At 42.4% G+C, this 15,777-nt stretch overlaps 2 protein-coding genes and 1 non-coding gene across 5 annotated transcripts; all 3 read right to left on the bottom strand.

Annotated features, from left to right (window-relative positions):
* Positions 1-52: 52 nt before the first annotated feature.
* Positions 53-4,831, bottom strand: LOC139382783 (uncharacterized). 3 transcript variants are annotated; one of them, XM_071126931.1, is made up of 5 exons: positions 4,633-4,831; positions 2,353-2,570; positions 1,747-2,211; positions 1,577-1,630; positions 53-1,491 (listed from the first exon to the last, which is right to left on the bottom strand). In XM_071126931.1, exons 2-5 carry the CDS (start codon positions 2,489-2,491, stop codon positions 1,013-1,015), a joined length of 1,137 nt encoding a protein of 378 aa, XP_070983032.1. In that variant the 5' UTR covers positions 2,492-2,570; positions 4,633-4,831; the 3' UTR covers positions 53-1,012. The 3 variants fall into 3 exon arrangements, with proteins under 3 accessions (XP_070983032.1, XP_070983030.1, XP_070983031.1); XM_071126929.1 differs by lacking the exon at positions 4,633-4,831 and adding an exon at positions 3,537-3,687; XM_071126930.1 differs by lacking the exon at positions 4,633-4,831 and having other exon boundaries at positions 2,353-2,596.
* On the bottom strand, positions 4,036-4,108 carry trnar-ucg (transfer RNA arginine (anticodon UCG)). The gene has a single exon. It is a non-coding gene; the product is annotated as a tRNA-Arg (tRNA).
* LOC139382785 (synaptosomal-associated protein 25-like) lies at positions 4,175-11,876 on the bottom strand. Its single transcript, XM_071126932.1, has 9 exons — positions 11,777-11,876; positions 9,907-9,981; positions 8,958-9,137; positions 8,080-8,121; positions 7,777-7,825; positions 6,791-6,902; positions 6,361-6,498; positions 5,218-5,362; positions 4,175-5,122 (listed from the first exon to the last, which is right to left on the bottom strand). Exons 3-9 carry the CDS (start codon positions 9,039-9,041, stop codon positions 5,057-5,059), a joined length of 636 nt encoding a protein of 211 aa, XP_070983033.1. The 5' UTR covers positions 9,042-9,137; positions 9,907-9,981; positions 11,777-11,876; the 3' UTR covers positions 4,175-5,056.
* Between the last annotated feature and the right edge of the window lie 3,901 nt (positions 11,877-15,777).

Raw genomic sequence — 15,777 nt, 5'->3', positions numbered from 1 at the left:
GAACTGACTGATCACAGAACCCATACATTCATTCACTGCCTCCAGGAACAAATAAGTTCAAAACAGGTTGTTTTATTCTTAAGATTTGGTTGAAGGAGTCACATATTACATGTTACAGTACAGTAGTCTAGAGAATGTTTTAAAAATCATTCAGTCTGGAAAAACAAAAGTTAATTGAAGTTCAGTGAAAAGGTTACTTTTCATAAAAACATTTCTTCAGCATTGACAAAATATATCTAAAACATTCTCAAAACTTTCCTAAAAAGTTGGACAGTCAATATAATTTAAACTCAATACAAAATGAAAATACATTAAATTGAAGTGCAAATGCTACAAATATGGCCAGTTTCTATTTAGTCGTCTCGTAGTTGTAGTGGGATTTATTGCCAGTTTAAAAACCAAACCACCTAACCGTTGGATAGTAATGAGAGGTTGGCAGACGAAAACTCATTCATACTTTCCACATGTATGTGCTGCTCTTTTTTTTGTGTGTGTAATCTAATCGATTTGACCCAAATGAATCTAGAAATGTGGCTGGTTATGCTTGAAGTGTTTGGATGACCAGTCTTTGCATACTTGTTAGAGGAAACCTACAAATGAGACCATGTAAAACAAAACAGGCTCAGATAAACAGTTTGCTTACCCTCAAAAATCATTTTTAGAGTATTGCACAAGTTTTTCTTTGACAGACATCCTTGCAATGTCCACTCTTGTTCCATTCAGTAAAAAAAAAGTGATTTACCATAGTTCTGGAACCATGACACATGGATCTCTTTATCATCAAAAGTTTCACAAAACAGTCACTAGTTAGAAAGCTCATCTCCAGTATATAAAGATATTCATAATTTTATTTTGGCTTCCTGCTATTCAGTACTCTATACTAGTGGCAGCATACTCATTCTCAATGTGAATCTGCAAACAGTATTAATGACATGATCTCAGTCCACAGGCAAGCACTTCACAGGTAGGGTTCGTGTGTATGTTGTGTTGGGTTCTGTAGGTGAACTGGGAGTTAAGAAGGCGGGTGGCCGTTGACCTTGTCCCGCAGGAGAGCCAGGGCATTGGTGGAGAAGTCTCGCAGGACACTCACAGTCTCTCGCTGCATCTCCAGGGAGTCGCGTACAAACTCCTGCTGCGACTCCACCAGCTGTTGCACGGACTGGGCAAGGGCCCCCAGAGACCCCGACACGGCCCCTAGCAGGGCAGTAGTGGCCTGCTGCTCCTTGAGACTGAGGGAGGCACTGTTGGCTAGCTGCTTCCGGATTGCCCCCTGTCCCATGACTGACCCTGGAGAGGTAGAAGAGGAGGGAGGAGCAGGGAGAAAGGAAGAGGAGGGAGCTGGGAGGGAGGATGAGGAAGTAGCCATGGAGGAAGACACAGCGGTGGAAGCGGCGACGAATCTGGAGTAGGTGCGACGACGCTCAGCAGGGGGGCGGAAGGAGCCCATGTGCCGCGGCTCCTCTTCTAGGTCCTCAAATCCCAGACTGTTGTCTATGGGTAATACACAATGTGATACACACAGAAACATGGGTGCAAACACATTTACCAACAATAAAGCGAGAGAGAAAAGAGTTACCTTCATCGACTGGTGTCATGAATGAAAAATCATGAGACGACTGAGAAGGATCGCCTAAAAGGACAAAAAATAAATAAATAATATGACAAGGGAGATAATAAAAATCAATACAACATATTGTATTGAGTGTGAAGAGGAGAAATGTTGTTCTGAATATAGGAAAGACTCACGGCCAAATGGCATCCGAGAAAACATGCCAATATCTTTATCTCGAGTTGAGAAAGGTGACATAGACGAGCCTATGGCGTGGGGGCTGGTGCCAGGCATACCCATATGATGAAGGCCAGCCATACCATTAGAGGTGCCAGAGGAGCGAGTCGACATCTCTGACATGTCACCAAAGTCATTCTCCTCAGGTTCATGATTCATACTGCCCATGGTGGCCTTGTTCGGAGGGGACATGGCTAGTATTTCGTGCACCATTTTCTCCACCGGCGACAGGTTCTGGGAGATACGGACACCATTAGGCCCTCGCATGGCCACCATTCTGCGCTTGGCGTCACACTTTAGGTCCGCCCACTTCTTGACGATCTCCATGACCTCCCGTTGGCACTCGCTGATTTTGTTGATGCAAATCGCGATGTCCGCCCATGTCCGCTTCCTCAGGTCTGACGAGGCGCCTTGGTTGAACTTGCCTGTGGCGGTGAAAAATGCAGATAATAGCACTCCGATGAATAAAAGGCAAGCAGAGAATAAAAGAGACAAACAAATGCAAAGTGAACATATGTCTATTAAGTGCTTCAAGCACACAGTACACACTAAGTGGAGGTACTTACTTACAAGGATGTGCCTGTTTCTTTTGACCTCAGACAGCAGCAGATGGACTTCATCGAAGGTGAAGCGCGACTTCCTTTTCTTCATGGGCAAGTTGCCCCCAAGTTCCTCTATTTCGCTATAGGTGAATTTGAAATTCATGTTGCACCCCTAGGCTTGTTTACACGCACAAGAGATAGCCACCTATACCTGTGAGGGCACCACCCCTGGCACTGCCAGCCTGCAGGAGAACAAAATGTAAACCACACTGCACTCCACTGATAGGAATCGCTGTGTAAAGACGTTATGGTTATAAAAGACCATGTAGCTCAGTTGGTAGAGCATGGTGCTTGCAACACTAGGGTTGTGGGTTTGATTCCCAGGACCATGCCTTTGTAAAAATGTATGCACGCATGACTGTAAGTTGCAAAGGATAAAAGCATCTGCTAAATGTCATATATAGATGTGTTTGGGGGAGATTTTATTATGTGGGAAACGAATATGCCATAATCAACAGGTATTCCAGGGATCCGTGCCTAAAACAATACTTCTGCAATGAATCAATCACTTTATTAAAAAAAAAAATTATGCTAGGCATACATTTCAGTAGTGAGGACACCATGATATACTATTGACGAGAATACCTGACAACAGTTCATTGTAAAAAAAAAATAAAAAAAATACAACTCTGCATGGGAAATAAATGTGTCTATTTGTCTTTAAATGAACCATTTGTATAATTAGTAGCTTCAATCTCACACTCTCTTGCTAGGCCAATCAGCATTATGCTTCCTGGTTCTTTGTTGAGCCCCCTTCTAACCAGCTACAGTAACGTTAGCTATTTTGCTTTGATGTTTTGCGGAACAACGTCGAAGGCCAGTGTTTCCAACCACGTTAAACGTGCATCCTGCCATGCAACGAAGGGGACAAAATACAAATTAGAAAACGAACGCAGATCTTTACCAATGTGTTATAGATAAACTGATAAGACAATTGCGAGCGTTTTATGCATTCTACCTAACTATAGTAGCTAACATTTTGAAGGAACGTTGGCTAATGTCGGTCGCTAGCTAGCTAACGTTGGCTGGCTAGCTAGGTCGTCCGCGTTTGTTTGCAGATTGTTTATATATATTTATAACTTTAACTAGCTTAGTAATTAACAATAACAAGTGTGAAGTTGTGTTTCATTGGATGTAGCAGGAATTACCAATATTGACGAATGTTTGTTTTTTTTCCTCCTCTTGCAGTGTAGCTTCATAAACTTCGCACAGACGACGAGAAGAATGCTGAGTTGCGCAGACTCTGATCGCGCTTTTTCCATGACCCACGGCGGCCACGAGCGCAACATGTACGAACTCTTACCAGAATAGGAATGTGGTATGACGCCAGGAATGGCCACATTACAGTTCAACGTGCATCAATCACTGCTACAGTTGTTACGGAATAACGCACATTCATGGGTTGAACGAGTACACAACCCGTGGCGACATTTCTCAACCAAGTCATGTTGCTACTAAAACACACGAAGGCTTTCAATACTAGGCTACTTAATTATAAGAAAATAGCGTACAGGAGCGGAAATCGTATACTAGTCAATCTAAAACAAAGTATGTGTTATATGTCAGAGATACTTCCTTTCCTGGGCTACAAGAACCATGTAATCACATTGGGAACCTGTTTCAATAAATAAGACTTAAGAAATTAAACGACCACGAAGGGACTCGAACCCTCAATCTTCTGATTCGAAGTCAGACGCCTTATCCATTAGGCCACGCGGTCTATGTAATCTGGTTTCTTTACTCTCAAATTAACCGTAGCTAGCTATGTAACAAAAACATATCTGTGTTAACATAAATAATTATGCATTTTAATATTTTATATACAGAATTACAATAGAAGTCCATATTTATCTTGTATACAAAATTATATAGTTGAACACCACAACATCAGAGGGATGTAATAGGGGGAGGGGGGTGTGAGTCTACTTGATGTTATGACAATTAGGAAATTGTGTGATAGAAACCAAGTTTGACATCAGCTATATTGAAGCGCTAATATAGTCTAATCAAAACTAAAACATATCAATTGCTAGACACATGTAGATGTTAAATCCAGTTCACAATCTCAACACAGCCTACATGGGAGAATATGTTTACCGTCATGCAACTGTTGAGTTAAATAAATAAAAACGAAAACTGAGTTATAAAGTGCATTTTAAAAACTATAGTCATCATTGACAGGCAAACCTCATTCACGTGTTAAAAGCAAAGCAGACACCGAATGTTGATTCCTTTCCTATTTACTTTAGTCTTCCTGGTGACAACAAGCATAGCAACCCAATTCCACTGGTGGTCCATTCTGCATCGAAGGAGGAAGGATAGCGGAGGATGGTGAAAGAGCGGAGAGGGTGTGCTTCTAGTTTTCAGAAAACAATCTAGCCAACAGATGGCAGCAGTGTGGTCTCCAGGCTATCTGGGTACAAGTCTCGGTAGCATTCCACTCCTTGCACTCTTCGTCATGTGGCAGAGACTGGCAAACAGGCTAGGGTCAATCTAGAGCCAGGTATGAATAATGATGTGTACCCTGCTGCTCCGGATTTATGATACGGCATACACAATCATTTGGCAGGTTTTCTATGTGGGTGGATGGTCACTGGACGCATATTGGCACAGAAAGACAGACAGGGAGTAGATAAGATCACACAGCAGAGAAGGACAATCTTCCTCTTTATCTTTTCATTAGATTGTTAGCTTTCTGATTGGCAGCATCAATGCGGTATACATTGTGGATGGCCTGTAAAAACAACACATTAGATTAATGTTCAATACAGAATTGGTCATCTATTGTTATTGAAAAAATGGCTGTATGGCAGGTACTATAGGACTGACCTTGCCCTGAATGCGGTTAATCTGGACATTCTGCGTGTCGATCTCATTGCCCATGTCCAGTGCCATGCTCTTCAGGTTGCCTATGATGCTGCCTACATGTCCCAGATTCTCCTCCATCTCATCCTCACATGCATCATTTGTCACCCTGTTAGACAGACAGACAGACACAGACAGACAGACAGACAGACAGACAGAGATAAAGAGAAAACACATCAACAGAATGTATAATTTGCAGTCATCAGTTTGTACATTTAACAAAAGTTTACAGTACATTGTTGTTTTTGCAAGGAGTATTCTCCCTGCATCCAGGGAGGTGTGCTAGGTTTTTATAAATGTCCTCTGTTTGGCCAGGTGCTCCTACAAAACATGACCAGTGATTGGTTCTACATGTCAATGTGTTATACACAAGAGTAAATATCCCCTGGCTGCCACACACAGCCTCTGTTATGTACATAGTCATTGAAGCTATACAGTAAAATGAGCAAGTAGTAGTTTTAGAGATGTTTTGGGCATAGCTGGATTATCTCAAATCAATGCAATGGCCAGATTCATCCTAAAATATTTGTAAACCAAATCAATATGTGCAGACTGCAGGCAGACAGTTCAGGGTTTTTTCTGCATCAAAAAGGGGCTTTGGTGGTGGGTATGGTGGGGCATGGCAATGGGTGTGTGGTCAGCCGATCGGTCAAGGCCCTGAGCAAGAATTGTTGTTAGGCTATCTTTGTGGCGGAAAGGATTTTGGTGTTTTAAAGCCACTCTCCAGCGATTCTCCACATTTTTCAGTGGACTTGAGAGAAATTTAGCAGATTTAAAGCAGATTTAAAGCATTTTTGTGTTCTTATGCTCAAACATTACAAAAAAATGAATACTCCTGAATTCATTGTTTTTGTCTAGATTACTTTTTTAAACGGAATTAGCGTCCCAAAAAAGGCTTAGGTGGCCCTAGACTTTTCTATGCAAAGAAACCCAGGTATTATTAGCCCATATCCATAATGGTGTGATATGCCTACTGTGTGTGCACAACAATAATAAGCTGTCGTTCTCTTAGGAATTGTGAGGGCACGAGCACGTCTTTGAGTATATTCCATTGGTTGGGATTTGTTGCCTTGCTATTGGGTTCGTCATGCCATTGACCATTATTACTTGCGTATGTAGCCTCCGCTCATGATCATCTGCTCTCTCTCATCCACCACGCGTGAGGACGGCTGGCCGGACACCACCCCATCCTGGTTGTTCCCCCACACCTTCTTATAGGCCCCACTCTCCTCAAAGTCCTTTAGCCTATGCAGAGGCAGAGCCAGACAGGATAGAGCACATCACACAGAGCTTCATATCACAGTACATTGTGTTAACTCGGAGTACAACAAAGTGTCACCTGCATGAAATAAACAAACTCCTGACCTAAGCCCTGGCATGTTGAGGAAGGAAAGCGAGTAGGAGTCTGATGTGTGGAAACTGGCAAACAAAGTGTAAAGACTGGCACACTAACATGCGCATTAATACTTGAGGAAGGAACCATGGATTCCCAATCTGCTCTTGACACTCATGACCCCTCCCACCTGCCAACACCTACTTATCACAGGAGCACAGACCGCAGCATTGGCCCAGGTCTGTGAGGTTCTTCTCAGCCTCCTTCATATCCGAGTTGATCTGGTCCAGGCCCTCCTCAATCCGCTCCAGTTGCTCTGGACAACGCAAAACGTGAGGGAATGGGAGAGGTGGAGGAAAGTCGGGAGAATGAGGGAGAACGTAATATAACACAAAACTGTTCTATCACCAAAGCCCCCAACTGACAAGAGCCGGCGGTCAGATATAATACAATTGAGCAAATATGGTGAAAACCCCAAAACTGAGAACAGGACACAAATGATTTAATAATGGTCTGCACAAGTCCATAAAATGCCTGGTATTGTGTGGGTAGAAGATGTACCGTTTGTAAAACACACATATTTTGGGACATGACCATCATTTTCCTGTGGTTAACTGTGGTGCAGACTTCTAGTCACCCAATCTCACAATGGAGCAAAACACAAAACAAAATAAATCATGGCCTGGAGCAGAGGCCGGATGGATGGATGGATGGACAGACAGACAGGCGGTCTAGTTGCCGGGTTGGCCTGGCGGGCACTCAGGTGACACACAGATGACAGATGTCCTCAGAGCAGGCCAGACCTACTTGATGCGGGACCAGATGCACAGGACACAACATTTGGCCATGTCTGTTAGGTTTTTCTCAGCCTCTTTCATATCATTGTTGATTTGATCCATTCCCTCATCGATGCGGTCCAGTTGCTCTGCCCATATGGGGATGGTGGGGAGCATGAGCAGGGTGGATAGGAGAGACACAAAAGGGAACACACACATACAGTACATACACACAAAAGCAAACACACACATAGCTTACACACATCTAGTATACTGACAAAAACATGAGCACTCACTTATGGATATATATACAAGAACAAGGACCATCTAAGGTTGCTGTTGTACGATTGACCTTGATGTTATGTCCACATCTTCCAATGAGAGAAAACGATTCTATAACGTCCATTCCATTACCTCCTTGTTCGTCCAGCATGACCAGGGCCCGGATTCCTGAATCTTTGCTCTGTTGAGACCAGAAATGGCATTAGATTCACCATAATGTTGCTGTTCATGATTTTGCATTTCAACTGAATCAAATGAAGACTCTTCAGTTAAAATGTAGTTCATTATCAATAGGCAGCCCCCCCCCCCCCCCCCCCATAAAAAAATAAATAAAAATCAACCAGCGATAATGTGATTATAATGACGACGACGTGACATTATTAGGGATTTGGTCAACAGAGGCAGAGTGAGTGGCAGGTGCTGAGACTCCCATACCTCCTCTACTAGCTGCATCATACGACGGGTACTCTCCAGGGACTGGATGAGAAGGGACAGAGAGACAGGACACCATTAGAGGATTGAGTTACCTTAGATACAGGACGGAAAACATTTCAAGTCCTGAGGGTGAGGCTGAAAACCTGTCCACTTCCACAGATGAAAGGCACTAATCAAGATCACTCCGTGTGTGTCATGTTTAATACTATACATGTTGCACTGTCTTAGGGCTCTGTCTTTATAGGTACAACAGTATGTGTATTGCCCAAATATGGAACAATAAACAAATTACAACACTATTCTCTCTGTGAAACTATTTCCAGTGGTAATCAATCTTAGAAGACACACGGTGACATCATCTCATTGAATTCTGCCCCTTCCCCTGTTTTTCATAGAACCGCAATGGAGATTGAAACATCCTGTACTGATCCAATGGCCTGTTATATTTCCACACAACAAGGCTTAGGCTATAAACAAACAGACTCATTTCAGTGGTCTGTGTGCCAAGAATGTGTTTGTACAGATAGCTGGGGACTTTCTCCACGGTATTTCCTGATGCTGAGGTAATGGGACTGGGAAATGGCTGTGACGTGCAGTATGTAACCTTTACCCAAGGGGAAACCCTCTGGCAGAGAGGCTTAGGGTGATGTCACTGTGTAATCTCTGAATGTTCCAACTCTGAAAACAATGCCCGGGTATGGCAGGTAACCTTTTCTATAGCTCCAGGCATGATTTACCCTTTATCGTGGGGGCCAATGGTCAACAGCCAACGGCTATGGGGACATTGTGTATTGATCTTAAAAGTTCAACTGAACCTTCTGTTGTTGATATTTCAAAGTTAAATGAGTTTGTGCTCTTTAGACGATATGTGACAGTACCTCATCTGTCACCTGGTTGGCCCTCCTCTGCAGCTCCTCCTGCTCTGTCCTCACGGGTGAGTCGGCAGCCATCTTGCCTGACATCTACAGCAGCCGCGGGAGGACAGCACAATCTGGTTTGCTCAGTAGCCTCTTTCCCAAGAGGCAAGGCTAGTGCATCAGGTGGCTTTGACAACAGTCCTGGTTAAGACAATGAAAATAGTGCAACAGTACAGAGTGCAGTAAATAGAAAATCTAGGCAGTATTATCCAGAAACTTACACCCAGTAATGTGGTTTAACATTGACTCAGGAAGGGAATGCCGTTAACTGAATGAAATTTGCCCTCTAATTACCCATTGCTCTTTGAGTGAGCTCGGGGACATGGAACAGTACTATTAAGGACCCATGGGATCAATCATGATTTCAACATGGTCTGTTGGTTCAACCCTGTGGCTACACAGTCTTTCTGTTGGGCGCAATTGGAGCCCCATAGTTTTGAAAACCTGAACATTTTCACCTGGCATGTCAGTTTGATTACTGCATTTTCTACCCTGCTTGTTTTCTCCTCACCCCTCCCATCCCCACTCAACCCTGTGCCTCTATTGCCTATCCTTTCAGATCATATTCCATTCATTGCTGAACATAATTTACTGCTCATTTCACAAAACCTCTCTTGTTCCTCAGACCCTCACACCTACATGCATCCCACCTACACTCCTTCCATTCTGTTGTGAGGGAGTTGACAGTGCACCATGGAGCAGCATCCTTATAATTACCATTAATCACCACCTGCCTCACCCAGGCAACACGCTGAGAGGCAAGAGGAGAGGGAGAGAAAGAAATGGAGAGAGAAGAAGAGGGAGAGATGTGGGGGAGGAAGAAAGACCGAAGGAAAGAAAAGAGACAACCAGAACTAACAACAGTATGTTTTAACTTGGAAAGAAGGGGTGCAAAGATTGCAACACGTACTGTATATATGATGACGGCTAGAAGTTGTTGTATAAGGAGACCCACAGGAAAAGCTGGTTTTCTGGGGAGTCACACCTGGAATGAGACTTTGAGAACTTAATTGCCAAAGAAAAACCAGAGCTCTTTTATCTCAACGCAGATTCCCCGTCTCCTGCCATGATTCAATGAGAACGGTATCTGCTGTACCAGATAGACAGATGAGACATACAATACATCTTAACCAAAGGCTTCCCGTTGCACTCCTACTGCACCACCTACGCATCACATCGTTGATGGTAATGACAGCCATTTCCACAACTCATGAAGGAGACATAACGGGGTTGCCTATCTTTCAGACACAGAACATACTCTATTAAATAAGCTGGGACGTATTGGGTGTAACGTGCCTGTTTTTGTACGCCTTTAATAGAAGAAAATAACGAATATAAAAGAAAAGTCACAGTCGCAAGCAGCACAGTTATATGACAAGCAGAGGTAGTTATTTTTTTTATTTGATTTATTTAACCTTATTTAACTAGACAAGTCAGTTAAGATCAAATTCTTATTTACAATGACGGCCTATCAAAGGGCAAAATGCCTCCTGCGGGACGGGGGCTGGGGTTAAAAATAAAAATATAGAGAGAGACCTAAGACAACAACATAGCACGGCAGCAACACATGACAACAACATGGTAGCAACACAACATGGCAGCAGCACAACGTGGTACAAACATGATTGGGCACAGACAACAGCACAGTGTGTAAAGTTAGCGTGTTCTCATAACACGTTTGACCAATGAATTACAACAGAAGGATTGAAATGAGACAAGCACGCCGGTTCATAGCTTAGCCATGGGGAAAATTGGTACCATGGGGAGGGCACGCTTTTGATGCCTTTTAAAAGGCTGATTCATTGGTGGTGTGGCGTGTATTATTATCTTCCATGAGTGCACAGTTGCTTGATGAAGTGCAAGATGTCACACCACCCACCATCCTCCTGTAACCTACACCCAGGGAGACCCCTAGCCATGCTCTATAAACTGAGTGACAACTATGGATGCATAGCCAATGAACATTACATAACCAAGCGCACAACCTATCAGAAGGGACGTATCAGAATATTGGATTCCCCTCAAATTCAACAGCTGACACACTTGTGAAAGTATCATACCGTGTCTGATTCTGATCACAACGTGTGTGTTTGTTTGCCAACATGTGTGTTTGCCGACACGCTCAGAGCGATATAGTCATCCAACGTTAACCTGCTGTAAATGTCAACCTGCATGGCCCCTGAAAAGGGCAGAGATGATTGGTCACAGCATGACCTGTTTTCTGACATCATGGATCATGGTTACCCACTGAAGAGGACTGCCAGTGGAGGGCGCATTGAAAATGCTATGCCACAGTAATTACCACTGATGAGTAAATACCATTCATTGTACATCTCCACTAGACTAATAATCTACCCCCTATACTAAAACACTAATAAGAGAATATTATGTTATCAAAACCTGTTTTTTCAGGAAGAGCATTGATAACAGGACGGTGTGCAGCTACAAGACATGGGAGGATTCAGCACATTGTCTTGTGAAAGACCTATTACTGTAATGTTTACATAGTATCAAGTAACCTGCCTGTTTGTTTACATCAATACTAGATACTGATATTTTTGATTTTCTATATGATTTTCCCTTTATCAAACTTATCAAACAATAGATTTTGCCATACTTTGTTGTGACTATTTTAGGCTATAAATAAATAGCTAAACAGTGTCAATGCGATGGGTCAAGCTTAGCCTCCATATAGCCTATATTATAATATAAAAATCAAGCAAAACTTAGGCCTACGTCTATAAAGTGATAAACACAGTTAAACACACCTCTAAACTTACCTTTCACTTAAATGAGAGGTCGTGTTGGCCTCGAATTTGCCCAACAATCAACTGGAACATCCGTCACCTGTTTGTTCATTGATCTACAAGGTCCCTCAGCATCATCTCGGAGGTTTTTGTTCCTTCCTTCCAAGTCGGCTCTGCCCGGAGGTAAGTCCGATGACACGCCCCGATTACCATCCGCTCACCCAATTGGTGGCTCTGTCTACGACTTTACACACCGACAAGGGACTCTCTAATTCTCTTGGCTCTGCTCCAAGTCCTCCTTCTTCGATCACGCCCTTTTGAACAGCCGTTCTCTCGTTGCTCTGGAAACGGCCCTGGTACCTGTGCAAATCATCAGCCGCTGTTCTTCAGTGTCCTTCTCCTTTTTCCCATGCAGTGTGTAAATAAAGTTAACAGGCAGCCAAGATTTGCTATTAGTCGGCAGAGGAGGAAGTCAAGAGTGGTGCTGATGAACAACTGAATAACAATCAGCTTTATTATTGACTTGGTTTGTAGAAGTCAATCAAATAAGTACAATAAAACAGAAATATTAAAGTTATTTACAAACATATGACAGAACATTTATTTTATTAAATTATAATAAATGACAGCTTTAATAAGTATTAGGTAATATTACGCCAATATTGAGCATTATAATTTATATCTTACATTACATTACATAGCAGTATGGAATGTTTGACCAAAAGTGTGTTGCCGGAAAAAAGGAAAACACAAAACTTTAAAATATTTGGAATCTAAAAAGGGAGTTGAGTTTGGCCTATTGGAGAGAAAGTCGTTTTGTGTTTTCCCTGTGTTGCTACAATTCTGCCATCTAGTGATGAATTTAATTAACATTCAAATCAAATCTTATTGGTCACATACACACGGTTAGCAGATGTTACTGTGAGTGTAGCGAAATGATAGTGCAGCAGTATCTAACAGGTAATGTCTAACAAATTCTACAACAAACAATACACACAATCTAGTAAAGGAATGGGATGAGGATATATTCGTGCAAAATATATGGATGAGCAGTGACAGAGCCGTGAAGATGCAATAGATAGTGAAGGATACAGTATACAGTATATAGATATGAGATGAGTAATGCGAGATATGTAAACATTCTGGGACCCCAGTGTTGAGGATCAGCGGAGTGGAGATGTTGTTTCCTACCTTCACCACCTGGGGGCGGCCCGTCAGGAAGTCCAGGACTCAGTTGCACAGGGCGGGGTCGAGACCCAGTGTGTCAAGCTTAATGATGAGTTTGGAGGGTACATGGTGTTGAATGCTGAGCTGTAGTCAATGAACAGCATTCTTAAATAGGTATTCCTCTTGTCCAGATGGTATAGGGCAGTGTGCAGTGTGATGGCAATTGCATCATCTGTGGACCTATTGAGGCGGTAAGCAATTTGGAGTGGGTGTAGGGTGACAGGTAGGGTGGAGGTGATATCACTTCATGAAGAAGTGAGTGCGATATTTGTTTAGTTCAGTTACCTTTGCTTTCTTGGGAACAGAAACAATGGTGACCATCTTGAAGCATGTGGGGACAGCAGACTGGGATAGGGATTGATTGCAAAGAAGTTGTTTAATTTGTCTGGGAGCAAGATGTCAATGTCTGCGACGGGGCTGGTTTTCTTTTTGTAATCCGTGATTGTCTGTTGACCCTGCTACATATGTCTCGTGTTTAAGCTGTTGAATTGCGACTCCACTTTGTATCTATGCTGACTCTTTGCTTGTTTGATTGACTTACAGAGGGAATAATTACACTGTTTGTATTCTGCCATTTTACCAGGTGCCTTGCCATAATTAAATGCAGTATGTGCTTTCAGTTTTGCGCAAATGCTGCCATCAATCCACGGTTTCTGGTTAGGGAAGGTTTTAATAGTCACAGTGGGTACAACATCTCCTATACACTTCCTTATAAACTCGCTCACTGAGTCAGCATATATGTCAAAGTTATTGTCTGAGGCTACCCGTAACATATCCCAGCAATCTTGAAGCGTGGAATCCGATTGTCAGACCAGCGTTGGATAGACCTAGGCACAGGCACTTCCTGTTTTAGTTTCTACCTGTATGAAATAACACTTAAGGTTTTCTGGGCTAACAATGTAATAAATAATACACGCAACAAAAAAAATACTGCACAGTTTCCCAAGGACTTGAAGCGAAGCTGCCATCTCTATCGACGCCATCTTACAACTGAATGACGTATGAACATCTGTAAACAATAATAACAATGGTAATATGAAATACATATTTTAAATGAGAGAGAGAGACGAATGAAGAAATGAAGGCAGTCTTTTTGTAGGATTTCCCTGATGCTTTATGAGTGCATGGTCAACTGAAGCCACTGCAGAGAAAGCAAAACACAATAAGTGGTGTGGTTATTTAGGTTTAATTTCAGTGCCTATATCCAGTCATTAATCTTAAAAATGGTCCCTAAACCTAAACACACCATTTAAATATAGAGGAAATAGTGAAAACTAATTTACCTCCTGGATGTTGACTTTGATCCTTCCATTATCATCTTTGTCCAGAGTCTTGAAGGCTCCTGAAAATGCACAAAACACTATTACTGAAGTGTAATGAAAAGTAAATAGTCTGAAAACAAGAACATAATCGGACTGAGGGGAGTATTGAGGAGGAGTCATTTATGACGCATGGCGTCCAGTCTGACCAGGCACCCAATGAAGTTGTCAAAGTCCATGTTGCCCTGTTCGTCACTGTACCTGCAAACGATCAACTGGAAGAGCTGGTCGTTGAGAGGGAAACCTGCACACGGACATAACAGGAGAGAAAAACCAATGAGACCAAACACGTACAGTACCAGTCAAAAGTTTGGACACAACTACTCATTTTTATTTATTTATTTGTACTATTTTCTACATTGTAGAATAACAGTGAAGACATCAAAACTATGAAATTACACATATGGAATCATGTAGTAACCCAAAAAGTGTTTTTAGAAGTCAAAATATATTTATCTTTGAGATTCTTAAAAGTAGCCACCCTTTGCCTTGATGACAGCTTTGCACAATTTTGCCATTCTCTCAACCAGCTTCACGAGGTAATTATGTTAGCACAGCTGAAAACTATTGTTCTGATAAAAGAAGAAAAAAAACTATCCTTCTTTAGACTAGTTGAGTATCTGCATTTGTGGGTTCGATTACAGGCTCAAAATGGCCAGAAACAAAGACCTTTCTTCTGAAACTCGTCAGTCTATTCTTGTTCTGAGAAATGGAGACTATTCCATGTGACAAATTGCCAAGAAACTGAAGATCTCGTACAACGCTGTGTACTACTCCCTTCACAGAACAGCGTAAACTGGCTCTAACCATAATAGAAAGAGGAGTGGGAGGCCCCAGTGCACAACAAAGCAACAGGGCAAGTACATTAGAGTGTCTAGTTTGAGAAACAGACACCTCACAAGTCCTCAACTGGCAGCTTCATTAAATAGTACCCGCAAAACACCAATCTCAACGTCAACAGAGAAGAGGCGAGTCCGGGATGCTGGCCTTCTAGGGAGAGTTCATCTGTCCAGTGTCTGTGTTTTTTTGCCCATCTTAATCTTTTCTTTTTATTGGCCAGTCTAAGATATGGCTTTTCTTTGCAACTCTGCCTAATTCTGGAAGTATGTTAACAAAGGCTTTTCAGCTGTTGAACTATGGCAAGGTCGAACTAATTTCTAAACCTACATTTATTTTAGTCAAGAAGTGATGAGTAATAGCAACCAATCGGTGTCATTGTAGCTGTTCTACCTACCACCCACACAGCACTCCCTCCACAAGAAACCACATCGTATTCTCCTGTTCAATTAATTTCCCGCCACACTGAAAAGGACTGTACATACGTACCTCTGTGCCCATCTCTTTGCAACATGACCATCCAAGGCCAAAGCTGGATGCCTAAAATGTGGTAAATGTAAACAAGATGCCACAGTAGTGTGTGTGTGTGTGTTTTGTGTGTGTGTGTGTGTGTGTGTATGGATGAAGTTCCAAGAAAATACATTAGAAGAT

Source organism: Oncorhynchus clarkii, chromosome 24 (assembly GCF_045791955.1).
Source record: "Oncorhynchus clarkii lewisi isolate Uvic-CL-2024 chromosome 24, UVic_Ocla_1.0, whole genome shotgun sequence".
In the NCBI taxonomy this organism is placed as follows: Eukaryota; Metazoa; Chordata; class Actinopteri; order Salmoniformes; family Salmonidae; genus Oncorhynchus; species Oncorhynchus clarkii.
Note: the sequence above shows the minus strand (reverse complement) of the source record. Positions and strands in the feature narration are given on the sequence as shown.